This window comes from Rosa rugosa, chromosome 6, assembly GCF_958449725.1.
Source record: "Rosa rugosa chromosome 6, drRosRugo1.1, whole genome shotgun sequence".
Lineage (NCBI taxonomy): Eukaryota > Viridiplantae > Streptophyta > Magnoliopsida > Rosales > Rosaceae > Rosa > Rosa rugosa.
This window is the reverse complement of record NC_084825.1, coordinates 24,174,193-24,201,882: the sequence shown is the minus strand read 5'-3', so window position 1 is coordinate 24,201,882 and position 27,690 is coordinate 24,174,193. Positions and strand designations below refer to the sequence as shown.

The following is a 27,690-nucleotide window of genomic DNA, read 5'->3' as shown; positions in this document are numbered from 1 at the left end:
CCAAGCACTGTCGCTTTAGAGGTATATGCATTGCGACATCAAAGCATCAAATATTTTGTAATGATCGAGTAATAAGTTGGGAGATTTTGGATTGGCAAATGTTGTAAATATGACTAACAAGCAACCACCAACAACTTAGTGGCATAACCTTGTGGTAGTGTCCTCCTGAACTTCTTATGGGGCCAGTAAACACTACAAGAAAAAACATGTTTAACAACATGCAATTCACGTTGTCAATCACTTTTGACAACGTTTGGCGCATGTTGTAGATGCCAGAGTCATTAAAAGTCCACGAGTCCTTAACATCGCGCTTTGCACGTTGTCGAAAAGAGGCGAAGCATGTTGTTGTAATCATTCAACAATGAGCCATGCACGTTGTCATAAATTTTCGACAACGTTTCAAGCGCATGTTGTAAGTTTTAACAACACTCTCAGCATGTTGTCTTTAGTTTTCGACAGCATACATGGTATGTTGTCATATTACTGGATACGTTGTTATAAAATTTCAGTACATATTATTGCACCCAATTTGCTGGGCTATGCTTTCCTGTACCTCTATAAACATTCACCATTACTTAAACACATTCACATGCCAATATTAGTACACACTAACCATGTATGAAAAATATACATTTCATTAGGAGTGCCACATTCTCTTATACATATGTGCTTTACAAAACAAGCATGACAAAGTACTGGATTCTTTGTTCATCAGCATTCACAAAACATGCATGGTACTTCCTGACCTACATAAATTCTCTAGTAAAGCAAAATGTACCTGCTACTTCAACTACTAAGGGAGCATTTTAATGGAGCTTTTGGGCCATGCAAGAGTGCTTCCTACAACTTCACCAAGTTGTTTGGCATCCATGGTTGCTCTATACACTTCCATATTCTGATACTCATCAAACACCACATCAACCCAAACCTTCCAACAATCTCGTCCAAGAGGCACACAATGAACTTTTGTACTTGGAGACTTAATACAGTAGCTTCAAGTTCTTTAACCTTTGCACTCCCTTGAATAGTAGCATTGACTCGAGATGGTGTAGCACCAAACCCAAGCCCACGAACTTGAATAAAAGAAGATTAAATGAATACAGAATCATATAGAGTTGTAACAATGAATACAAAAACATGATAACCAAATACCCTTACAGAGTTGCTGGTATTAATTTACTCACCTCACCATGCTCAGACATCTTCTAGAGTTGTACAAATCAATCCAAAAGCTTTTGTTCTGTATGCATAATCAATCCAAAAGCTTTTGTTCTGTATGCATTCACATGTATTCTGATTACATGTAGCCTAAATGTGTTAAATCAAACTAAAGGCCTTCCCCCAATCAAACTCACACATGGCATTTCCAATTTACCTCATATATTTTCGAAACTAAACAATTTGCAGAACTAGTTTTGTGTATTATTTGGCATTTCCAGAGTAAGGAAAATGCCAGAGTAAGGAAAATGCATGCTTCCAATCTGCGGAAACAATGGTAGCTTCTCATTTCTCAAAATCTCCTAGTTTTGTGTATGATCTGTTAATGACTATTAAGTTTTAACATACATACATACATACATAACTTAACTCTTTGCTTTTGAAAGAAGAAACATTCAAATAAGGTGAAATATAGACAAGAGGAAGGAGATTTACAGTTTGATACATGTAACTATCAAGCTCGTCCACTGAATCATCAGCTGGCGTCAAATTTGCCACAGCAACAATCTGCGTAATAGCACACACATGTCAATCCTCAAGCGTTGATAAATTAAATTACAAAGAGTTCCTTTTCATCTTCTGCAGAAAAAAATGAAGAAACAAATGCAGAAAGTATAGACAGGGTTCTTTTGGATACATATTATGACAACACCAAACAAAAATGTTTATTAGTCAATACTGAAGCACGCATTCTGCTGGCAAGTTTCAGCTTCCTACCAACCCATCAAAAGAGTCTTGCTTTGTTGCCAACCCAAGGCAACTCGAAGAAAACGATGAATGCAGAAAGAGTTTAACAACATTTGGCTGACATGATATGTGTCAAGCATATGCTGCCAATGGCTAATCCAAATCTAAAAATAGAACATTACTTATTTCCATCCAATTCTAGCTCAAACAGCTTGGCTAATCCATGTCTCCCAACTACTTTTACTTACCGAATAATCACCCAACAAAATTGAACCCAAGAAACAAGAAAGTTAAAACCCAGTTACCAAAACCCGAAAAAGGAACAAACTTTATGCTCCTTTCCTTCAACTCTTCTAAATTTCCCAGGAACCAAATAAACCACATAGAATGACAGTGACTCCCAACAAAGAAAAACATAGCCCCATTCCTCAAATTCCAATGCCATCATCAGACTTGGCTCAAATTGAGTTAGGGTTCGTGATTATGATACCATCAATTCGCCAGAAATACCACCTTAATTTTAAACTGATTAGTAATCAAATCTTCGAGAAAACAACTGGTAGAAGAACATTGCGGCCTTACTTTCTAGTCTATAGTTCCAATTCAGTTCAACACAATTAACATGCCAATGTAATAACAATTCCTTGCATTAATATTCTTTGTACAAAACCAAGAACTGCATTTAGTCTGATTCCATTTTGTTAGTTTCATTTCACTGAGAGCAATCTGACATCTCTACAAACTCATACTTAACATAAAGATTAGAACTGGAAATGGACTTGCAAATCCATTCCAGCTGCCAGCCCATTATCAGCAAACATCAACAAGCGAAAAACAAACACTGTAGTGTAATCAACATGAAGATACCAGTAAAAATTAATGATAATAATCACCACAGATGAAATTCAAAGCATAATTATCCAAAGCAACCACATATTAACCTAACACGATCCAATTAATCGCAACGGATATGCAACGGATATGTACAAGTATGGTACCCGCTTCCAATTAATCGCAACAATTACTCTATCAGAAATCATATTAAAGAAAACCACACAAACAGATAATCCGAAACGAAAAACGAATTGCAGAGATTGAAATCGAAACCCTAATAAAGGATACACACTTCGAAGCAAAAAAAAAAAACCAGAAACCACAATTCGAAATCAGAAACCTGGCACAGTTAACTAAGCGGAGCAAGAAGAAAGGTACTGACCACTTGAAATCGACGCCTCTGATGGCCATGGAGGTCGAGCTATGCACGAATCGCTGCGAGTGAGATACAAGATCCGACGATACTCAAGGAAGGAAATGCTTGAATCGGACGCCGATCTTTCGCGGACGGAGAGAGGTTTCGGAGAGAACAGAGGTCGCCGGAAAAAGAGAGAGGCGGTGAGGGAGTGAACGGAGAACCACCATTGTCGGCGAGTCGGAGTCTATGGAATTGGAGAAGTCAAAAATAGTACCTGCAATCAGAATTGGAGAAGCATTGCAGGAATTAAAGGGAATAATGCGCAGAGAAAAGCGAGCTGATCTTCTTGGGAATCAAAGAGAGAGAAGCGGGCTGATCTGAGAGATGCAGCAAGTGAGTGAGTGTTTGAGTTGAAACTGAGATATCTGAGCTTTTGATTTTGATACCTTGAGAGAATTTGAAATTGAAAACTGAGAATGAAGAACTGCTTGATAATTACCTTGAGAGAGTTGACGGCTTGAAAAGTATCTTGAGGTCTGAAATGACTAGGTGGCTCCGACCCCATCGAACATTATGAAGGTCACCGTCGACTAGGGTTGGTGGCGGGAGATGAGCTTTTGGCTTTGAGGGCGTTTAGTGAGTTTGTAGAAGTTAGGTCAATGAAATTTCAAATTTCTCCTAAAATTTAGGATAAAACGGACAACTCCATCCCCTCATAATTTTCTATTTATCTTTTTTTCTCTCAAAGTTTTGACAACGTTCGTTACATGTTGTCATTCTAAAAAAATTTCAACAACGTGCACGCCTGCTTGTTGATAAGTTAATTGACAACTTGCGGATAACAACACGCAAAGTAGGTTGTTGATAACAAAATTAACAACGTGCAAATGACGCATATAGTGTTAAATGGTTTACTACAACGCACATTCTTTGCCCCTTGTCGAATACTATAAGTAACAACGATCATTTAGAGCATGTTGTTATTATGATGTTGTGGTAGACTACTTTTCTTGTAGTGAAAGTAAGAAGTATCCCTGCATATATAGATGCAGCATTGGCTAGTGTATATGCCGAACCTTTCCCAGGGCAGCCTATCCTTAAAGGAACAATTGAGGTAATTACGTTATTAATGTGAATCCTTTTAGTACTCAGACCGGCTTGAACAATACATGGAACTGCATTGGATTATAAAATTTTCAAATGGTATTTTTTTTAACAACTAATCACACACACACTGATTTTACAAGTGCAGGACTACCAACCCTTCCCTTGTGGCTATGGTATAATGACTTCAGAGGTAGCTTTTTAATCAGTTTACATAGTTATCAGTTACAACATTTTATAATGATTAACGATACATTCTCATATGTAAAATTGAATATTTTCTGATTTGATGTTCTATCATGGCTTCATTTCTTACAGAACTTCAGAACCCCTTAGTGCTTGTGATCTATCAAAGTTGCCAAAGTATCTTCCCACCAAAGAAATGGATGCTAAAAGTCGTTAGGGTGAACAAAGGTAAAGCTTATGGTTTCAATCTGTACTGAGATGGCTTTATTTGTTACATTGTCAAACAGCTTATTCTGCTGAATAACCTCTGTTTTCAGGAAAGAGCCTGGTGCTTGAGCAACAGAGACAGCATCATAAAAACCATGGATATTTATTTGCAAAAGTCAAATATTTCTGCACAACTAGCACCAAAAGAGATCTCTCTCTGTTCATGTTATAGAGGGATGAAGCAATAAGCAAGCTACTTATGACTGAATGATTGTCCTTGATTTTGCTGGGTGGGAAAGACAATGATGCTAGTCAACCTTCTCGTAAAAATGGTGTTTACCGGCATATCCTTATCCTATGCGCAAAAGAAAGTCTTCTCTGTAGTGACTCCAAAATCCGGCATTTGATGCTGTTTTGGAGAATTGCAAGTTGAATGCAAACCAAGGAAATTATTTTTCCCTTCTACAGGAGCAAAGTCTCAGGAGCAAGTGCTTTACATTTGCAAAATGCAAAACGATGGAATTCTGTACTAAATCTGCAGCTTCAAATGGCTCAAAAAGTTAATTTGGTGTACTGGATAGAACTCCCACAAAGAGTGCTGTTGACTTATCGAAACCAGGGAATGAACTTGCCATGGCAATATAAAAGTCTGCAACAGGAGAAGACGAAGATGATCCAGGAAAGATGGTAAGGACTAAGAAGGATTATTTCTTAAGATATATAAGTCATTATATATCATTTTCTACAGCTTACTCAGATTTGTGTGAAGACGAGCATGTTATGTTATTGAGTTTTTGGGTCCGTTATTATCCCAACTGTGTTGGATTGATGAACACATCCCTTGTTTGCAATGAATCCCCCTTATGACCTTTTTCACTTTTTGTTATTTTCACTGTAATTTTCTTATCCAATTATTTTGCAGCACATTTACAACAGCGAAATCAACAATCTGGTGGTGCAGGTACCAGGCCACTTGCTTTTTTTTTTGTCTGGAAGACACAACTTTACGTTATTGATCACATAGAATGACATACACATGCTCCTATGGAGTGTTCAAATAAGAAAAATGTGCTAAAGGTTCTTATAATTCTAGAGAACATTGCTGATCTAAAACAAATAGAATCTTTAGCAGCAGGAAGGCCGGTGACCGAAGTTTTTGGTTGGTTCGAGAGAGTTGAGTCACTAGCAGAAGCTGCACAACTAGAGATAAGAACCTGTTGCAAACTTGGTGGATACTAGAAAATAAATTTAGATAATTTCTGATATTTTCTGTTAATGGACTCTCCTCCCTTTTGATATTATGAATCCTGTTCCTCAGAAACATGGAGATGCACAGGCTATAGTCATTCTATTATGAGCTAGATTTTCACACCTAGGAATTAGTCAGAACTACTCATATCCATAATGTTTGTCTTTATGTTGCTTCCCAGATTTAGAATAATGGAAATAAAAAATTTTGTATTTGACTCCACATCTTTTAGTTCCACAAGCATATGCTTTATTTTCAATTAGTTTGCTACCACATTTAGGAGTGAAATCTTACATTTCCGAAATTCTTGTGTAGCCCCCCCCCTTGACTAGACATTCTTAGTAAAAAAGAAGATAGTAAAATATTCGAAAGGCATGGGTGGAAGCAAAGTCATAAATCACGTAGCACCATGAGAGAAGCTTTGCTATTCTGATGGTTTTATACATCTAGCAACTCGTAATGTTGTGTTTTAGATCACTGTTCCTTGGTCTCAGTTTACATTTTTTTTATTGGTCTTTGAACTCTCTTGTTGACAGGGTATATCAAATCCCTGTAATCAGAAGAGATGCCAAAACAGCCTTCTGGACATCTTGCCAACTTATATACAAGCTTCTCTAGTTTATCTTTGTTGTAGTGGAAAGGGCTCTTATTCTTCAGGATTGACTTCTTGTATTTAAGTTTTGTACTGCCAAACACATTTTCGTGTTTCCCAAGTTGTGTTACATTACTGGCATTTTTTGTGTGCTACAGATGGCTTGATTCCTTTATGAAATTCAATCTTGTATTTATTTCTTTCTAGTTGAAGAGTGAAATGGTAATTCATTTGTTGTAGTATGTCATTGAAATGCTTTTTTCATCCCAAGACGTGTGATTGGATTATTTTTTATTAATAGAGGTATCATTGCAAGCACTTGATATGTGCTCAAAATTTTAATTTGCTGCTGTAAAATGTCATTGTTATGATGCTATTACTCGGAACACTTTATAATAGAAAGATTCAAGATCCATGGCTTGCAAAAATAAAATGGTATCCAATTTTCTGGTACTAAACACTACGAGTCAGTGTAATCCAACAAAGAGGTCTTGGCCTAGCCACTGAACAGAGAAACCTTAATTTCATCCGTATGAAATGTAGCACTTAGCACCTCAATAACTACCATGAAGATAGCCCAATCCAGACATGATCAATTAATAGATCGAGGATCAAGTGCAATAACTAAATAGATAAAGAACGAACAGTGAAAAGTTAATTTCATTTAACAAAAACTGATTTACAGTATTTTTGTGTATTACCAATTATTTGGTTCTGATATCAATAGAATCTAGCTAAAAGACCTAACTAAACCAATTGCTTCATTCAAAAGAGAATTGAGATGGAAGAATTGGCCCCAATAGTAGTGGTTAGAGGGGGAGGGAGAAGATGGAGTTGAAGCCAACAATACAGTTAAATTCAAATCAAATGTCTGACAAAGATAGGAACACCAAACTTACGGAAACAAAAATCTGAGTTTTATTGATTTTGTATAGGGATATGCTGCTGTTGGCAGCTGTTACAATTTCCATAAAAAGCATATAACAATAAAATGTACATAATCAAACAACTAGTGTCATGATTTACAGTGAAATGTCCAAAAATCATGTTCAGAGATTGAACTAATTGAACTAAGGAGCTAACTAGGCAGCTATACTTCATGATTCTAATCTCCAAGCAGCTGTGGGAATGATGATGAGAGTGGTAGTATATCAGCTGTATCGATGTCATCCCCTTCTGACAAGAACTCATCTCCAAAGTTGTATCGATGTCATCCCATCAGCTGTATCGATGAGAGCACTTCTTCCAACGCAAGATCAAGCCAGTCAGTATCCTCGGACATACCGATACCAATACTTGTACTGCTTTGTGCCTCATAAGTAATCAACTCATTTTGGTCTCTTGGTTGGTGCAAGTCAGAACCAATATGAGGTACTGTATATGTATCTTCTTCGGTAGGACTAGGCTGCACAGTTAATGATGAACATGTGTGTTGTTCTGAGAGGGCAAGGGGTAGTGTATCCCCTTCTACTACCTCCAATGCATAGTCAATGTGGTCATCAGTACTACCCTCTAACAGCAAATGCTGAGTCTCATATTCCTGATCATGAGGAACCATGTGATCATCATCATTGCCAAACAGCTCATCATATAACATTTCCACTGTATCAAATTGCTGCTCAGGATTAGGACTCTGGTTCATTTTTAAAGACACAGTCTTTCTAGCCTCACTGGTTGTAAAAGCAGGTTGTGGATCAGCAACTGTCAAAGACTTGGGCTTTTTCCTATGCTTTGGATGGTGATCATCATCATCATCTTGAGGCTTCCTCTTGTTATCATTATTATTTCTTATTGCTCCTCGTTGTCCATATGATGATGATCTGTTGGTGTTGTTCCGTCGGAGTCGGCAAATCACATAATCATCATGTGCAGAAGAAGAACTTGAATCATCAACAGTGCTATACTCCTCCATAATCCAACAACCGTGTTGTTCCGGCACCAGTTTGTTCTCATACCTCAATTTCGTCTTTCGCCCAATTGGGATTTCCTGGTTCTTCTCGCCAAAAACGAGTTTGGACGGTTCACCTTGGCTCCATGTGCCCGACGATCCAACCCTTCGACTATGCCGGGTAGCATGGCCGCCGCGGGGATTGGCCTTCTTCTTATGGAGAGTGAAAAAAAAGAGATCTTGTTGTTTCAGATTGGGTCCTCCATAGGCTTCCCAAATGATCCAGGGTTCGGACTCACCGTACAAATCAAACTCAGGAAGAAACAAGGATGGTGCCACCGAGGCTAAGTTGGGATTATTCTTCAGGTAGAGGTAGTGGCCGATCAATTCTTCATCAGTCGGGTGGAATCTCACACCCACCGGAAGGCAACGATCCATATCCCTAAATTCCTTTCTGGTTTTGAATTAGGGTTTTCTGGGTTGGGATTTGGGGATTCCGGGTTAGAGAGACTGAAACAGGGAATTGAAGCAGAGAAAAGAGAGAGAGAAAGAGAGAAATTGCAATTGTAAATTGTGAATTATGAGTTAGTGAGTGAAGTGAAAGGGTTTTATAGACAGATTGGGAAATATGATCGTTGCTCTACGGCCTAAGGCGGTTCACGCGGTTTCTCTGCCAACTGTCGCCAGAGTCAAATTGTCATCAACGGTGTCGTGGTGAGGAAGGCTGTAATTAAAATTTTATAGGTTAGTGATCAGACCGTTGAGGCATGACATCATAAACCTCTTTCTTCTCTCTTTTTTTTTTAGGGAGAAATGCACACTTTCTTTTAATTTTTTAATTTTTTATGAACTATAGGAGAGCACTCTTTTTAGTTTTATAGAGCTCTAACAGAGTAATCAAATCCACGTGGATACTTCTAACGGTTAGAAAAGACATATGAAACCACTCCAATCATAGGCTTTATCTTACGTGTAAATGATATGATGAATTGAGCTGTCAAATTTAACAGAGACAAAGACTTCTATCTTTTTTATATTTTTTTTATTATCAGTAATCAACCTCCCAGGAATAAAAGCACTCTGTGCAGGTGAGATCAAGACATCACGAATCTTCCCCAACCGCTTAGCCACAGCCTTAGAACATATTTTATAGACCACATTACACAAAGCAATTGGGCGTAAATTAGGCATATGCTCAAGATTGGGTACCTTAGGAATCAAGCAAACATGTGTGTAATTAAGAGCACCAAGCAGCCTCTAAGAATGTAAGAAATCATGTACTGCTGCTACTACATCAAGCCCAACCACCTCCCAATACTGCTGGAAAAATAGCGGAGGCATCCCATCCAGACTAAGAGCCTTGGTAGGGTACATCTGGAAAAGTGCATCCCTGATCTCATTCTCAGAGTAAGGTGCACATAAATCATCGTTCATTTCACTAATCACCTTAGGCTGCAGTAGATTAACTACCTCATGCATCTAGGATCGATCAAAGTCACCTAACTTAAACATAGGAGAAAAGTACTCCAAAACTACTTCCTCCATACCCACCTCCGAGGAATGCCAAGTCCCATTACTTCCAAATAAACCGCAATATGTTCTTTGCTCTTCTATTTGAAATTTTGAAGCTTTAGAATGAAAGTACTTTGTATTACGGTCCCCTTCAGTCAACCATGTCACCTTGGACCTCTGTTGCCAGTAGTTGTGTTTAGCAGTTAACAGGTTATCAAGCTTGAAAGATAATTCCATTTGTTCTTGCTATAGTTCAATGGAATGAGAACAAGAAAGCATAGTCTGCAGCCTACTAGGCAACATCTCCATTTCTCTTCTCCTATTACCAAAAGTTGCCTTCTGCTAGTGGTTCAAAGCAAACCTAGTATGCATAATTTTTTCCTTAACCTAGAACATGGTAGTACCATCGACCGGGGTTGCCCATCCCTGCTCAACAACTTGACGACAATCATCATGCTGTGCCCAAAAGCACCCAAATTTGAACCTTCGTGATGACCTTTGCAGCTGCGGCGCCGCCCCACAGCTCAGCAATATTGGGAGATGATCCCCATGAATCGAGGCCAGGTGTGTAACCCTAGCAGCTGGAAACAAACCCACCCAAGATGCTGACATTGCCGCCCTGTCCAGTCAGCACTTCATGCCACCTCGTTTCCATATGAATGGAGCCAGTTCGCCGGACTGTTCCTGGCTGAAAACTGCCTCGCAGTTCAGATAGCCCACCTTCAATCTCAGGTTTGCCATATAATCAACATCAGAAACCTTAGTCTCACTAAGGAAGATGAAATCCAGACAATGCCTCTGAATGAGAACACACAACGCCTATACAGCAGCATCGTTTCCAATTCCTCTACAATTCCAGGCCAATATCTCCATTGGTAGAAGAAAGGTGCTGAAAAACTCGAAACCCTAGCTCCATGTTTTTCTCATATTAGTTCTGTGTTAATATTAAGGAAATAGAAATTGAACAAAATTGCCTATACATTTTCTTATCCTCTAATTCTCACATTTAGATAGCAACGAAAAAAAAAATGTAACGCCCCAATTGCTGCACCTCACCAGCTTAAGCACGTCACAGTGCCACGAGTCTCTAAAACATAAACCGAACGCTCGATTTACATTCTATAGAACCTCTAGGCATTTTGTTTGAAAAACTTTTTGCATAAACACAGCGGAAGTTACAAATATTTTTGAGGTGAAAATCCTTGAATCACTAAATTCAATTTGTTCATCTAGACTTGAAATGAATGCTCACTCGGGAGGTACAAAATTCAAGGAATAAGAATTTAACTAGGTTCAACACAAGAATAGTTTCATACAAGTTCCGAGATACAAAGTTCGAGAATTAGAAATCAGAATAAAGTCCAGAAGACGGTTTACCGAACTTGTTCTGCACATCTAACTTCGTCCGCTATTGTCCCGTCACCAGTGCACAGTACCTGCATCCACACTATTGTAGGCGTGAGCTTTCATCCTCGCTGCTCTACAGGAACCCTACCTCGACTAGATTTGAAACCAATAAATATATATTTTTGGGATCCTATTATGAAAACATGCTTAAACCAAAGATTTCAAGGAATGACAAACTTGATAATGTTTTTCAACTTGAAAACTGATGCATGATGCTTAAATAAATACAGTGCCAAATCCAAGTATTACCTAATGGCTGGTCCCATAGACTCACTACACGACCTTACCTCAAATTAATTTATAACCAGGTAAGCGTAGCGAGAGCGTCCACTACCTAGTTACACACACGTACTGAGTCCGTCATTATGATCGGAATACCCGGACGACCGGCGTAACTAATTAACGCTCCAGAGGTTAAGGGGATCGAACTCAAGGAAGTCAGTGCCAACTTTCGCTCTCAAGCCATCACATCTCTCATGATTTGGTTAGTATGCATTGCATTTTAACATAACCAAACCACATATACTTAACATCCATCATTATATAAAACGTGTAATATAGTAAAACCACTAATCGAGGAGAGTCCCGAATCCCCTACCTGGATTTCGATGCTTTTCCTCACGTACTCCAAAAGTCGCGAACCTTCTGTTCCTCAGGTAACTGGAGTCCTAAGTTCTGACATTTCGATAGTTAATATCTCATTGAACTAGTAATTGAAATCTCAAAGATTAATAATTCGTCTAACCACTTTTCCTGGTTTGACCAGGAGTTGACCAAGATTAATAATCTCAACGATTACTGAAATCTCACCTTTGTTTGACCGACATTGACCAATGTTGTTTTTTTACCAATGTTTGACCAACCAATTGCAAGCTCGATAATTAACCCAACTTACTGAACATTTACTTGAAATTATGATGTGGACCAAATATATTAGGTGCACCCAAATTTACTAAGGTCACCCAATATATTAATTCCTTTTCTTTACTTGTTATCATTTCACATCATGCTTATGCAAACCAACGTTATAACAATTCCCAATTTCGTCAACAATTAAGTTGGAGTATACTTAGCAATAATGTCACATAGTAATCGGAATTACTATGGACACCCAACCAACCTCGTTCCATTCTGACTAAGGTGTGCCCCAAAGTACTAAGGACACCCCAGGTCACACTTGACCATTTTCACTCTTCACAACCATTTCATTAATCATAACAAAACTCAATCCACAATTGCAAAAGCAGCAACAGATTCCACAACTCATTCAAACTTACTTCCTAATTCAAACATAAACTCCAAACACCCAGATTAGGACAAACTGACCAAATCGATAACCAGAGGAGCTCCAATTTCCACCGAGCTAAACCAAACTCATTTCAATAACTTCTGATCAACACAACAAGAACAAAGCTCTGATTCAAGGTTCATAATCACTCTGCAAGTTGTTGATTTATTGGAAGACTATAATACCCTGATATAAAATTATAATAAAGGACAATATCTTATTAAATGATATTAATGTTTTGATTTTATTATTATTCTTTTAGTTACTATGCACTTATTCTTCATCCCCTGCAACTAGCATCTGTTTGTTTCTTTTTTTTTAGTTGATCAACCTCTAAGTATTAACTGTTGATGCATTAGAAACCAGAAAAGGTGAAGCACAATCTTTTGGTATTGTTTTAAGTTTTAACAACTCAATGCTATTAACTACCACAAGACATCGTCTTTTTAAAAAAAATGGTGAGCAAAATAGTAATATTGACCAACAATATCAGAGAAACTGAAATTGCATATCTAAAAGTAAACTCATAACCAATTCTTAACATGCACAGAGAATCATTATCATCGAACCTCATTTGTCAACCTCCATCACTTGGGCAGCTCTAGCCTTTGCCTACTAGTCATTTTGGTCTTCAATTTCTTCTTGCCCACTTGAAACCCACCCTTCTTCTTCCTCTCAGTACCCTGACTATCATCAATTTTCATGATACTGGTTGATTAAGAGAGATGAAGAGGATGCGCCAAAAATAACTGAGAGACGCAGGTAGCTAAATGGGTGAACAAAGTAAACTGGAAATGAAAAAAATATTTGTAGGTAACAAGAGAATGTAGGGTGAACAAAGTAGTTAGTGGGCGACAATAGACACAAGGATGTTTTGGGTAGTGCAAATGGATGAACAAAGTAAACTTTTAACTAAAAATAAAGTAGGGTGAAAAGAGAATATATGGTGAACAAAGTAGTTAGTATGGTGGCAATAGCCGCACCCTAATTGATTTTGTTCCCTAATACCCAATTAAGTTTTCTTTTATTTTTTGTTTATTTTTAGGATTATTTTGCCTTCTCCTCCTTTGTCACATAGAGATAAAGTGAGAGAGAGATAGTGAGGTCACTGGAGAGTTTGTTGGAACCTCGCTGGAGGTCACTGGTCATCGAAGGTCACCGGAGAGGTCGCTGGAAATCCTTGGGGAGGTCGTCAGAGATCTCATAAAAGTTTTAGGAGGTTTATTGACCCTCAATAAGTTTTATTGAGGGTCAATAATTAGTGAAAAATGAAGATGTTCTTGATTTTCAAAATTTTAGGAGGTTTATTGACCCCTAATAAAAGTTGGATGCAACTATTGCCACCCTACTAATTACTTTGTTCACCGTACAAGTTTCTGATTTATTAAAATAATAAACTATCCTAATATGAAATTACAATAAAGAACTATATCTTATTAAAAATTACAATAGGTTTTTTTTTTTTTTTTTAATTATCCCCTATAGAATATGTACTTAAACTTCATTCTTAATCTTTTCATTCATCGTTAAACCCGGTCAGGCTAATTGACTAAAACTTCATGAGATTGACTGAGGGAGACGAGGACGAAGTCAAAAACAACTGAGAGAGACGCTGAGGAAGCCAAATAGAAAAAAGAATTTGAGTTAAATCCTATAATGAAAAAGGGTATTTTGGGTATTGCAAATGGGTGAACAAAGTAAACATCAAACTAAAGAAACATGTGTAGGGTGATAAGAGAATGGAATGTGAACAAAGTAGTTAGTAAAGTGGCAATAGTTGCACCTAAAGTTTTATTGGGAGTCAATAATTAGTGAAAATAAAGATGTTCTTGATTTTGAAAGTTTTAGGAGGTTTATTGACCCTCAATAAATTTTTTACTGAAGGTCAATAATTAGTGAAAAATGAAGATGTTCTTGGTTTTGAAAGGTGTAAGAGGTTTATTATCATTCAATAAAAGTTTATTAACCCTAATAAAAGTTTTATTGATGGTCAATAATTAGAGAAAAATGAAGATGTTCTTGATTTTGAAAGTTTTAGGAAGTTTATTGACGTCCAATAAAAGTTTGAATATTGTGAGACTATTTATATTCTCAAATTCAACTCTTATTGAACCATTACCAAAAAAAAAAAAATTTATACATGAACAAAAGAGAATTAAGACCCTGCTTAGCTTAATGATTCCTAATGACATCTGACTCGGATACTTTTACGCAAGCGTACGTATCATTGTCAAGATAGGGAAATATTATGCCCAAAGTTATCGTACCACGGGGATTAGTGGCTAACCCACAATCCTTGGGTGGTCGGAACAAAAGTCACTAAGCAAACAAAAGAAAAAGAAAAAGAAAAAGAAAATAAATAAAAATGCTATTATAAGGCACCAAGCCTTAGCAATGCTCGGCTTTGGTTTTCACCGAAGCCTAATCAAAACTAAGAGCCTAGTGATGGCTATTTACAATGATATAGAAATTGTCATTCGGAATTGTGATTTTAATTTTCTAAAAGACTAAGTCAAAAACTAAATTAACAACAACAATTAAAAATGAAGAAAAATAAAATACAAGAGAGATAGGCTTGGGTACTAGGGATCACTCTCTAGCAATTTCAATGCAACGAACACATTTCAAGCAAACAAACATTATATCTTCATGAGAACCAAATCCCGTACTTAATGCCGGTCAAGGCCACTAAGCCGAATTTCCTTAATTAAGGGTATTCACATTTTCGGTTAGGACAAATATGAACTCTCTAACTCAGGAATTAGTACCTTATCAGGGCTACCAAAACATGAACCAAAGGCGTAGAGCTCTAGAAATTAGGGATTTAAGCATGCAATAGTTACAACCTAGAATATCACGATAACCAAATTCCGTACCTAATGCCGACTAGGGCCACTAAGTCAATTTCTCTTATTTGGTATCCATTCTTCCGGTTAAGGCAAGAATGAACTCTCTAACCCTAATCATTATGCCTTGCTAGGGCCACAACATCTAGGATTAAAGGCGAAGGGCACAAGAAAATAGGAACGTAGGCAATCCTTAATTCTCGATTAAGCAACTACTTGACACACCACACTAATTACATGAAGCTAGTGAACAAAAGAACCACCAATTGTATCACACAACACAAATCTCAACACATAACAAAGAGAGTGGTCAATTCCCTAAAATTCATGCATCAAGAATCAATTGACATAGTAATTAGAGTGCACCCAAATGAAAATACATTATTTATCACTTGAAAATATGTCAATTACATCAAAATTGAGCTAGAGTTAGAAACCCTAGCTCCCAAAAATAACTACTCACAACCCATATTCATGAACATCAAAATTACAAAATTCAAATAGTAAAGAGTAGAGAAGTGTAGGAGAAAACAAAGATAGTCACAAATAGCTATGAAGCTAGCATGACTAGCCTTGAATTACAACCCCACAAAATACCCAAATCTTGAATCTTGTAGAGATTGAGCTCCTTGATAGATCCTTGAAGCTTTGTGCACTACTAGAATTATGGCCCCAGACATCGGCCAAAAACTGATGAGAAACAAAAACCAGACCGATGTCTTTGTGGGTGATGAGAAAGATCCGGAAAATGCAGACATCAGTTTTTAGCCGATGTCTAGTATTCGTGTAGACATCGGTTCCTAATTATAAATCGATGTAAATATGTTTAAATGATAACAAACTTACATGTTTTACTATTGCTAAATCCACATTTTATTGTATTTAATGCTTAAAGAAATATAGATTATACAACACAAGTTTGCGTTTTAACATCGTTATTGATTTAAGAACCGATGACTGATACTGTTACAGACATCGGTTCCCATAAACATTTCTTGTTCTTCATGATTTTGAAGCGTAATTTGCCACATATACCACGATTTTAGATTCAATATACAAAGTCTAGTATTGTAGGAACCGATATATTTACTTACATTAACATTGGTGGGTAAGGAAAAAACGATGTCCGGTACTCAGTAATATATCGTTATTGACAAACAACTGATGTCTGTATAGTTTAGTAACATCGATTTTCATTTTAGAACTGATGTGTGGTACTCAGTAATATATCGTTATTGACAAACAACCGATGTGTGGATAGTTTAGTAACATTGATTTTCATTTTGGAACTGATGTCTGGTACTCAGTAATATATCGTTTTGGACAAAAAATCGATGTCTGTATATTTTAGTAACATCGATTTTCATTTTGGAACTGATGTATCTCTATTAATGGACATCAGTTTTTATGATTAAAACTGATTTCAACTTTATATCTAGACATCAGATTCTATAAAAAAGATGATGTCCACAAAATATGTAGCTGCTGCTATAAATTGCAATTTCAACAGTTGACAAGAGTGATTTGAATATTGAGGTATTTTATCTGATATCATCATCTGTTAGAGATTATATTGTAACATATTTCCTCTATTATGTAAAAGATGTGTCTGGAACATCAATAAGAGAAAATTTAACACACTAAAGCATACAACTTTTCCATTTGAAGCTTTTGCTTTTTTACACTGCCGTATCCCATTCTAGGTGATACATCTTAAGAAGCAGATGCATACTCTGCTGGTCATACATCCAGAAAGAAAAAACTTGAATAGAAATGTCGGAATTCCGCAGCACCCATCATTGCAGCAGTTTATATTCTGCAATTGGCAGCTGAACAAGAAAGGAATAAGCACACTAGATATACAAAAATTAGGTATGAATAATATGTCAAATCACGATATTTTGCATATTTTATTTTTTATTTTCAGATAAATGAGCTATGAGCTTCTAGACCAACAGCAAAGAATCAAACTGTTTCAATGCAACATCATTTGCTTCACTCGAGTTGAACCGATAAGAGTTTGGACCAGAGATGTACATATAAGAAGGGGAGGGCTAACAAAAAGCTACTTGTGACAAGATTATATTTGAATGATAAGTTTCACAGCATAGATGTCGCTAGTGTAGGTGCTATAAAACTTTCCTAATCAAATGACAAACAAAACACTTATGGACCATACAAGACAACAGTAATGTGCTAAAGTTTTCTGTCAAATTGAAAAGGCACTCACAGCAATAGATGAATTGGTTGAGATCAAGAGTCACTCTGCCTTGCTTAGCTGTATCAAATGAATTGAACAGATTACTGCAGCAAACAAAGTGTCAAACAAATAAATCAGTAAATTGTGGATAAAAATTTCAAATTTTGAAAGGTCCACTTTTAAGTCAAGCATGTCGAAATGGAACTTGAGTACAGAAAGTGCATACGTGTATGGAATTTTGTCTAATCAAAACCTAGGATGTGGTGGTACTCATTAATTCTTAGTTCAACCTAAAATAAGTGCAACCTACCGAGCAGACTGCACAAATATACAAAGGGATATGAAGTCAGCTAGTCGGAACATTCCATTCTTCTTTTGATCAAAGCTCTGCATGTTTTGAGGACAAGGAATCAGCAACATGTTAATACAATCTCTTATTTTCATACTCCTAGATGCATTTCCAACTTCTACCATGAAGGAATAGCAGATTCCAATCAATTACCAAACAAACAACATGGCTACAATGCAGGTAACCATCAATATTTCCAAAGGTACGAGTATTACCTGTCTCAATCACAAAAGCTGCAAGATCTTCTTTGTCTTTGGATCAATGGCATTGATACTGAAAATACAATAATCAAAAGTATAAGCAAAAGAATCAGAACTATAAAGATATCAATATATAAACAACTTAAGCATCGTGACCTACCCACAGATACGAATGATAAACAAAAGCTTAGACTCTGGCTCAGCACAGAATCCTCCTTTCAGCCTTGCTTCACACTTCAACTGGACTAACTCATTGTCCTATATAATGCACACAAGTAGTATGTTGACATGAAGAATAAACATAATGGATACTTCACTTATGCTGCTATACAAAAGCATTCTTCAATCTTCAATAAGTGAAATAATACGAAATTAAGGAGTCATCAGACCTGTGGCGACTGAAGACCATAACATCTGCTCCAAGTCTCATAGAGCTGGTCTTGAAATCATTTCCATCTGAAAGACTAAAAGGATGCTGATCAATAAAAATACATAGTACATTATGCAAAAAGATCCAATGGCCTCAATACAATTCATACACTGTCCAATGGTCAATTTTGATTTCTTATATGTAAATCCAAAGCTCATACAGCGCCTTATAGCCTCTGGGTCCATTTTGCCGCCATCATCTTTTTGTCAATTTTTCAGAAGCCAAAAGTTCATATGAGAATATTGTCCATATGTTACTAGCAACTAGCAAAAGGTTCAAAAGGTTTGTAGGCTAACCTTGAATTAACAAAGCTGGCTTCCCATCTCATGGAGTAGAACTCTTGTCTATGGAAAAATAAGTTGCTCCATTTTGTATCTAGCTAGCGCGCGCAAACAAAAGTAAAAACTGTAAGTGCCAATCAAACATAACTCAAGAGGGTGCCATAGTTAAGCATGCTCAGACACACACATACAGGCAGAAAGAAGAAGAATATAGGTTGTTAACAAGACATAAAGCCCAGTCATTCAGTTCCAACCTATTGGAAAAGAAGAAGAAAAAGAATGCTTGTAGTTGATGCATTATGAAAAGAACCTTTCAATGGATAAATAGAGTAACCAGAATGATACGGAGTAAAACAAGCTTTCCCAGTGCATTTGTCTAATAAATATTACACATAGACATATCATCAACTTATTTATAGCAAGACAAAAGCAAGTCCAGGATCAAAAGCTGCAGTCAACAAAATCCAAGGGAAAATGATACCCAATCAAAAAATTTCAACAGAAACCACAAGATCTCTCAGTAGACAACATATTTCCTCAACTGAACAAATTTGCAAGCGACAAAGCTAGTTGGTGAACTAGTAACAAACCAGATTAATATAGATGAACACTCATTTTCTTTATTTCTTTCGATTTGATCTTTCACAGCAGCCAAACAAAACGAGTCAAGAATTAATTTACAGGATTAATAACACCAAATCAAAATTAACAAAAGTCCCAACATTAAGAAATAGAGCAGTACCTTGACTCTGGAATCAGAGGCTCAATGGACGGAGTTCTCAAGAAGCATCTCAAGCCGTTTAAGAGAATTTGACGACAGCGGCCGGGGCAGCAACAGACCCTTCAACTTGGTCGCCGGGAAGTTGAAGAAATATGTTGGAGAAAACAAAAATGAACAGAGAAACCCTAACAATCTCACCTTTGGAGAAAACAGGGGTCTGGCCGCTGAGTTGCTCCAAGACCTTGGCGGAGTTGGTGAGACGATCGCCCCTCTCGCCGACGGAGATGTTGAGGACGAGCTTCTGGACCTTGATTTCCCTCATGAGGTTTTCCGACGCCTGCAATTAGAGTTTTATAGAAGAAACAGATTGTTAGATGACGAAATCAACAGAGGCTTGTTCAGATTCGGAACAAGAGAAAACAGAAAGAAGGGGAGAGAGAGAGAGAGAGAAGGACTAGTGCTGAAGGGTTGTGGTGTTGAGGAGGCAGAGCAGCCGAAGCTCAGAGACTAGGTTATAAGGGTTGCGAGTGATAAGGGCAGGGTGTTGCTCAGAGGCGGAGGAGGAAGACGAGGAGCTCGGGTGAAAATGAGCTAGGGTTTGGGAATGACTCAAAGTCGATCCAAGTCGTGTGGGAAAAATAACTAAGTGGGGGGATTAAATTTTTAGTCCCCGCGTTTCTCAAACATTTCAAACTTAGTCCCTCCGCGTTTTTACAAAATTTTCGAACGAAACTTTTCATATCGGCTTATTTGGTGACTGATGTCCATAATAACAATAGAAATCGGTTATTTCACAAACTGATGTTAGCACGATTTTTAACATCAGGTGCAATCCTGACCGATTTAATAGTGGCGATGTCTAATGACATTATTCTAGTAGTGGTGTGAGTAGTTCTTCAAATCTCAAAAGAAATTATAAAGAAAAGAGGAAAATGGAGGAAGGAGATGGGAGAAGAGAGCAGCCCAAAGGGGCTGCCTCTGTTTTGTGGTTTTTGGTGCGGCTACTGTTCGTTATCTCCCCCCCCCCCCCCCGCGCATGCTCAAGGGTTAATTGAATATATATGTGGGCTGCTGAGGAGGGAAGAACTGATGAATGGATGGCTGGGATTTAAGAATAAAATATGGTCAGTGTGGTATGTGGCTCGGATTCGTAAAGAAGAGAGAGAGAGAATTGTGGTTGATTGATGGGTGGCTTATATGCGTCAAGGAAGAGAGAGTGAATGAGAGGGATAAGGTCATGTGAGTGATGTCAAAAGAAGGGAAAGAGCACGTGCTGTTGGGTTTGGCAAATGAGTGAATAGGTTAATGATTGCCACATGTCAAGTGGTAATTAACCAATGGGTAATTAACCCATCATCCTTGCATGCTGCACGTTTTGTCAATTAAGCTTAATTAGCTAACTAGCTAATTAAGCTTAATTGCTTAATTGAGATATCCATCATTTTGCTCTTTTGTCGAAAATTCCACTTTGCTTTAATTTTGGCAATATTTTATCTCGTTTCCACACCTCCGCTTATTTACTACAAAATAAATAAAAAATAGATTAATTACATAATAATTGACTTGAGGATTAACTTATTTCTAATGTTTTAGATACAATTATATGCATAAAATGCGTGTAATCAACATCCAAACTTGTTTAATTACAGAATCGGACTGAAAACTGAGGCATAATCATACCGTTTCTTCTTCATAACCACTATGAAGCGAGTCCCCACTTAGTGGAACCAAAAAATAAAATAAAAAACTAGCTATATAGTCTACTATTCTTAACAATCAACATAGTTAAAAGGGAAAAAGTCACAAACGATACCCCAACTTAAAGTCCTTCTATACTTTGGTACCTTATCTTCTAAATATGTCACTTTGGTACCTCAACTTATTACTTATGCATAACATTCGTACACGCCGTTAATAACACCGTCAACTCAAGTGTCATGTAGCTTTCTGCCATGGCTATTTTCGTCAATTTATGTTTTACCACCAAAAATTTCATGGGAGAGGATCTAAAATTCCTTTCTCTTTCCTGAAAATAAAATTTGTCATCAAGGAAAATGTTATATTTGGGTCTATGGAAGATCAATTTAAGTTATTGTACCGGAAATTTTGACTTATTGCTATGATCCCAGGAAAGAAAATAATTAAAATGAGAAGAGGTGAGAGATTTATCGTTTTTCAGCCTGCTAATCCACAAATAGAGAGTGGCCTGGATAAGATTAGATTGTCTGCTAGCTTTATTAATTGTTGATTCTATATCATCTTATCTTAGCACTTCAAGTGTAATTTGTTGGGTAGATACTGTAATTTGAGCCTTTCCCCTTTTAATTGAAGAACTCTTCAAACAAAAAAGGAAAAATGCTTGTTCAATTCATTATGCATAATCAATTTCAATACCAATCATAGCAGATTGTCTAGTAGAGTTGTAGAAATTGCTAGAAACTTTTAGGATCTATGGTTGTTGTAATTATTTGCTTACTCATTAAATATAGATTCATGGTTGTTTGGTTTCATCGGCAATGAAGAATGATGAAGCAAGTATTTTTGTTGTGTTTTTGTTTTTTAATAAAATTAAATATGAATTAACGGAGTGAGTTTTTGTTAAGTCGCAAATACCATCTGATTTTTTGTGGAAAAATATAAATTGACGAAAATACCCATAACAGAAAGCTAGATGACACTTGAGTTAACGGTGTTATTAACTGTGTGTATAAATCTTATGCATAAGTAATAAGTAGAGGTACCAAAGTGATATATGTTGATGCGGTGTCACTATGCCGCTATCTACAAAAATGATGACTGTGAGGGCTACCATCTTCAGGATTCATACCTGTCAACCATGAACAGAAGTTAGAGGGAAAGCCGGGGTTGGCAGCCTTCGACTCTCCGATGCCTAAGTCAGAAAGAGTGTAGACAAAGTAGGGGTAAGTGAAGAGTGGTGGCTTATCTGTATTTATAGTGTAGGTTAGATCTTGTCACCCTTTACTTTTCCCATGTGGGACTAGGTGTGGCTACTAAAGTTGGTAAAGTGAGGCTAGCATGTGTGTTGGCCCCTGGGCCTACCTTGTAAAGTAAGGACTCAAGCCTCTTTTACTGGCCATTTAGCCGTGTATTTCTGGTGTTTGCACCTCTACACCCATGTGGCATCAACAATATATTTAGAAGATAAGGTACCAAAGTATACAATGAGTTTAAGTTGGAGTACTGTTTGTGACTTTTTCCCTAGTTAAAAATCAAAATCGTAAACTGAGTACGAATTAGCAATCTAGTACTGAAAAACAATCATATATCAAAACCAATTTATTCCTTGATTCCTAAACACAACTTGAATTGATCACAAATGAAACATTTACCAAACAAAATCAATAACTCACTGATTCTTAAGATCAAGAATGAACAAACTAAGCAGCAATGACAACAATGAATCTGGATCAAACATTCAGATCACAGCACGAGATTGCAATTAGTGGCAGCAAATCATATAAAAAAGACAAACGTACCGAAAATCTGAACTCACCCTGAGTTGTTGAGTGACTAGGTGGGATAGTGAAAACAAAGTTAGCATCTTTCATTGCACAGATCCACCAAACGAAATACCAAAAGAGAAGAAGAGAGAAAAATCTTGAGAAAGAGGATGTGGCCGTTGTGCAATCAGTCAAATGTGCCGCCAAGAACCACTGCTTCAAACGTATACCCCAGTGTGAAAAGAATGGAGTGAACCGATAATTGGAGACCCAGTTTGAAGCAATGACCTCAAACTCAATTTGCCGATGGCTGACATTGTAGACTCGCCGAAGGAGAGGAATGAGCTTCGTCTTCAACACCACTGCCGGCCTTACCTGACCCAGATTCGAGCCCCACCGCTCTACAGCCTATCGGACTCGGTGAACGACAGACTGGAGCGCTGATATGGCGACATCTTAATTCGACATAGAGAGTTTGTCAGGGAGAGAGAGAGAGAGAGAGAGAGTTAGTTTAGTGGCACTGGGTGCAATCTTTTAATTCATTGAAGCTCAAAATTGTTGTTTTATTTTTAAATGGGGTGATTGAGAATTTTAATATTCTGGTGGGGTGAGTGATACTGTTTTAGGTAAAATTTGGGCAATGGGTCAAGGCCCTTAATATTTTTTTAAGGTAAATTCTTAGCTAGAGTTTGCGATTTGGTTTGGTGAGTATCGCTCTAAACATGTTAGCTTCACTATAATAAGCTAACCATGCTCTAAACTCTTAGATTCATCTAATTATTTGAATTAGTTAATAATTAATTTCCAATTTAAATTACTATGTTCGACATAAAGTTCTTAAGATTAAAAGCATTGTGAAGACCACTATTGAGAGACTAATATCGCATAATTCTTTTTTCTATTGACACACCAAATATAAAAAAGAAAAAAAGAAAAAGAAACATAATTGCAAGAGAGGGTAATTAGGATAATTTATAAACAAAAATTAAATTAAAATAATTAAAAAATAAAGGGGGTGTGTGAATAAAAAAAAAGAGTGTATCAATAACACCGCCGGAAAAGAAATAATAACAAGAATAAACAAATAGATATAATACCAAAACCCCAATCCTAAAACCCAAAACCCGAGAGCTAGAGCAATGCAGTAGGAGAATTTCCCATCAACTGAAGAATCCATTTGGGAGATAAGGGACATTGATCTACGTCCAAGTCCAATCATGCCTGATCCATTTTCGTTAAAGAGTCCACTGTTATTTTGCCCACAACCAATTACAATTTGTTAGAGTGAAACTGGCGATATAATTAAGTAGTCGAGCTAAAGTTGGTCGTCTCTCTCGATACAATTCCATTATTATTCTAGGATTTATCATCTATCCCTACACCCTTTTCTAGTTACAGATATCTTTTGAGCAAGAGGTTCCACTTACAGATTAACATCGACTAGGGGCCAAAAACCTCTTTGTAAGTATTGAAATTTTTCGGATCTAAGAGCAGTGTTTTTAATTTGCTGGGGTAAGAGCTACTGCAAAAACAGCAACAAGCATGACCCGTGGCCCACCATTGTACCGATATTATCCCAATTTAACTAATCTTTAGGTGTTGGGTTTTAATCACAACAAGCCTCCGTACAATTGGGTTAGTGTCACCCACTTATAAGTTATATTTTCTTTTGTCACTTTTCTAATATGGAATCTTTTCTCTCCAACACGCCCCCTCGATCACACTCAACCTAACTTTAGGACTGCATGTGAAATTAATTGGCGATATAAGGAACCCAAATTCGGGCCCATGGTAATTGGAGACGCAATTGGAGATTGAGGGATCCGCTTTGATACTATGTTAAACAGCGACAAGTATGGCCCGTGGCCCACCATTATACCGATACTGTCTCAACTTAACCACCCGTTAGGTGTTGGGTTTTAATCATAAAAGTCCTCGGTGGATGTATTTGAATTTTGCCACCAAAATCTATCGTTTTCCACCAACAGGGATGTAGCTACAGCCGTGGCTACTTGGGTTGTAGCCCAAGGGAGATTTTGGACCAAAGATTGCAAGTACAGGTATAGTTCAAATAAATAAATAAATAATAATAATACTAACTGTCTAAGCCCATCAGTGATCGATTCGAGGGGTCTCCACACTTTGTGTCTCAGTCACCGTCTGACTGTCTGAGAAGTGAGAATCACTACCGCAACGACCGCAACTCCCTCTGAGGCTTAGTCGATCCAGCCGTGACTTTCTCAGTCCTCACCGCGACTCCCTCTAACTCTCTGAGGCTTAGATGCTCAGTCCTACCACCGAGCCACCTCCACCCCCACGCGGCCACGCCTCCTATTTCTAGAGCTCAAGGTCGTCTTAAATCTTAATCGATTGTTTTTCCGTTTTCGTTTGGAGTTTTTTTTTTTTTTTTTTTAAAAGGGAAGTCAAATAAGGGCTAACTCATCATCCTCATTCGAAATTTTATTAATAAATAGAAAAAAATACAAATAAATGGGGGACTAGGCCTAAACCATTTCCACAATACACAAACCAAAACATTAAAGCACTAATACAAGAACCAACTAAATCCAACAAACATACTTTAAAGTGTCATTATAAAAAATAGAAAATTACATAGTAGCACATGACCAAAGATGTAAACACAGAAAACCTACTTTCAAAAAGATTTATACAAATAAGGACATGAGCCCAGGCCCAAAAGTGAAATGATGCAAGCCTGACTCCTAATTTTAATGGAAAAAGACCAAAATGCTTAGTTTGATGAGATATTTACACGTATGCCACTGACCCAATACAAACACCCCAAAACAGATAAGCATCGAGACAACTCGACCCATTCTCGAGACCCAGCGACCCAGAAGAAGACCCGACCGAAATTTCTGTTTTCCGGCGACCAAGTGAAGGCGGACCACCGACGTCTGGTTCGTCTCCTCAACGCCGATCTATTTCTGGTCTCGGCTTTCTCGTGCGACAACAGACGGCGACGGAGTGAAGCCTGAATCTTCAGTCGGTTTCTGGGAATTTTCCGGCCAATCCGGCAATCACCGGTGGTGTATGAGGTAGGAAAATTTATCCTCTCGTCGTGCTCCACCTCGTGCTATAATTAGTTTTTGGTTTTGCTGGTGTTTTGAACAATTGGTGTTTTTGGGTAGTGTTGGTTGTCGCTTTGTTCGTGGTTTCCGGCGGCTGTTCTGGGTTTCTCGATTCAATTCTGGCATCCTTGAGTACGAACTCTTCCTTGGCCGAGCTTAATCAGCTTTGCTTGTCTGATTCAAACGCTGTGTCTTTGCCTCTACAGGTACTGCTTCTTATTCTTGTTCTGTTTCCTCTGATTCTGGTATTGTTAACAACCCAGACCCACTTCATGATGATCAGAAACAGGATTCAAAATTGAAATTGAAGAGCAAGAAGAGGTGCTACTTTAAAATCGTGAAATCTTTAGGAAAATTATGGTAAATCAATGGTAGAGGAATTGGGTTGAATCTTCGGGTTCATAAGTACTCTTCAATCATTGTAAATTATGCGCGTATGCCAGCAGGTTGAATGGTATTGGCATAGTTATTTACAATTCGTGTCTCGCCATATATGGTTTTGCCTTTTGATTTTGGTTGCTTTGTTATTAGTGCTGCTGTTGTTTAGGCTGCTATGCAATCTGCATTGCAAGAAATTATGAGTCGTTTGTTTCCATTTTTTAGTGCTATAATGTAATATTATCCTTCAAGAGCATTGTTTGCTAGGCAGGTCCAACTTTGGGGATGCTTTTATTCCCGAACTCATTGTGCTTTAGTTGTAGTTGACTGTTTGTTCAGATTGTGAGCTTCTTTTTTTGCTTCTCTGTGTGTGGTCTGTACTTAGCGAGATGGAGTGTTTGTACACTATAAGTTATATATTTACTTCAAAGTTTGCCAAATTTGTAGCAGATGTGCAACGGTCAACACAGTACCAAACATCCTGTAGTAGTTCTAACATCATGTAGTATGAGTACAGCGAGTGCAGTAGCAGGTTAGGACGAGTGCAATAGCAAGATTAGGCGATGACGAGTGCAGTAGCAGACCACGAGTACAAGTGCAGTAGCAGAACTGGACGAGTATGAGTGCAGCAAGTGCAGTAGCAGGATTGAATGAGTGCAGTAGCAAAACACGAGTACAAGTGCAGTAGCAGAACTAGACATGTATGAGTGCAGCGAGTGCAGTAGCAAGATTGGACGAGTGTAGTAGCAGGATTAGGCGATGACGAGTGCAGTAGCAGAACACGACTACAAGTGCAGTAGCAGAACTGGACGAGTATGATTACAGCGGGTACAGTAGCAGGATTGAACGAGTGCAGTAGCAGGATTAGGCAATGACGAGTGCAGTAGCAAAACACGAGTACAAGTGCAGTAGTAGAACTGGACGAGTATGAGTGCAGCGAGTACAGTAGCAGGATTGAACGAGTGCAGTAGCAGGATTAGGTGATGACGAGTGCAGTAGCAGGATTAGGTGATGACGAGTGCAGTAGCAGGATTAGGCGATGACGAGTGCAGTAGCAAAACACGAGTACAAGTGCATTAGTAGAACTGGACGAGTATGAGTGCAGCGAGTACAGTAGCAGGATTGAACGAGTGCAGTAGCAGGATTAGGTGATGACGAGTGCAGTAGCAGGATTAGGTGATGACGAGTGCAGTAGCAGAACA

The 27,690-nt window shown here is 37.8% G+C and overlaps 1 protein-coding gene and 3 long non-coding RNA genes across 11 annotated transcripts; 1 reads left to right on the top strand and 3 right to left on the bottom strand.

Annotated features, from left to right (window-relative positions):
* Nucleotides 1-617: 617 nt before the first annotated feature.
* Nucleotides 618-4,114, bottom strand: LOC133713568 (uncharacterized). Of its 3 annotated transcripts, none has more exons than XR_009848092.1 (3): nt 3,597-4,114; nt 3,122-3,474; nt 618-1,725 (listed from the first exon to the last, which is right to left on the bottom strand). It is a non-coding gene; the product is annotated as an uncharacterized LOC133713568 (long non-coding RNA). The 3 variants fall into 3 exon arrangements; XR_009848093.1 differs by lacking the exon at nt 3,597-4,114 and having other exon boundaries at nt 618-1,073; nt 1,185-1,725; nt 3,122-3,589; XR_009848091.1 differs by lacking the exon at nt 3,597-4,114 and having other exon boundaries at nt 3,122-3,589.
* Nucleotide 4,115: 1 nt separating this feature from the next.
* On the top strand, nt 4,116-4,893 carry LOC133713570 (uncharacterized). The gene is made up of 4 exons (XR_009848094.1): nt 4,116-4,211; nt 4,350-4,394; nt 4,520-4,615; nt 4,705-4,893. It is a non-coding gene; the product is annotated as an uncharacterized LOC133713570 (long non-coding RNA).
* A 2,473-nt stretch (nt 4,894-7,366) lies between these two features.
* Nucleotides 7,367-8,881, bottom strand: LOC133718564 (NAC domain-containing protein 101-like). The gene has a single exon (XM_062145425.1). The coding sequence runs from the start codon at nt 8,759-8,761 to the stop codon at nt 7,646-7,648; it is 1,116 nt and encodes a 371-aa protein (XP_062001409.1). The 5' UTR covers nt 8,762-8,881; the 3' UTR covers nt 7,367-7,645.
* An 8,015-nt stretch (nt 8,882-16,896) lies between these two features.
* On the bottom strand, nt 16,897-20,573 carry LOC133717395 (uncharacterized). 6 transcript variants are annotated; one of them, XR_009849592.1, is made up of 9 exons: nt 19,579-20,573; nt 18,852-18,934; nt 18,665-18,754; nt 18,515-18,589; nt 18,286-18,383; nt 18,141-18,198; nt 17,887-17,963; nt 17,607-17,680; nt 16,897-17,205 (listed from the first exon to the last, which is right to left on the bottom strand). It is a non-coding gene; the product is annotated as an uncharacterized LOC133717395 (long non-coding RNA). The 6 variants fall into 6 exon arrangements; XR_009849593.1 differs by having other exon boundaries at nt 18,515-18,581; nt 18,852-18,930; nt 19,579-20,572; XR_009849590.1 differs by having other exon boundaries at nt 18,515-18,581; nt 19,579-20,571.
* Between the last annotated feature and the right edge of the window lie 7,117 nt (nt 20,574-27,690).

Excerpts from the sequence above, each read along its gene's own strand:
- LOC133718564 (XM_062145425.1), bottom strand. The coding sequence starts at position 8,761 with ATGGATCGTTGCCTTCCGGTGGGTGTGAGATTCCACCCGACTGATGAA.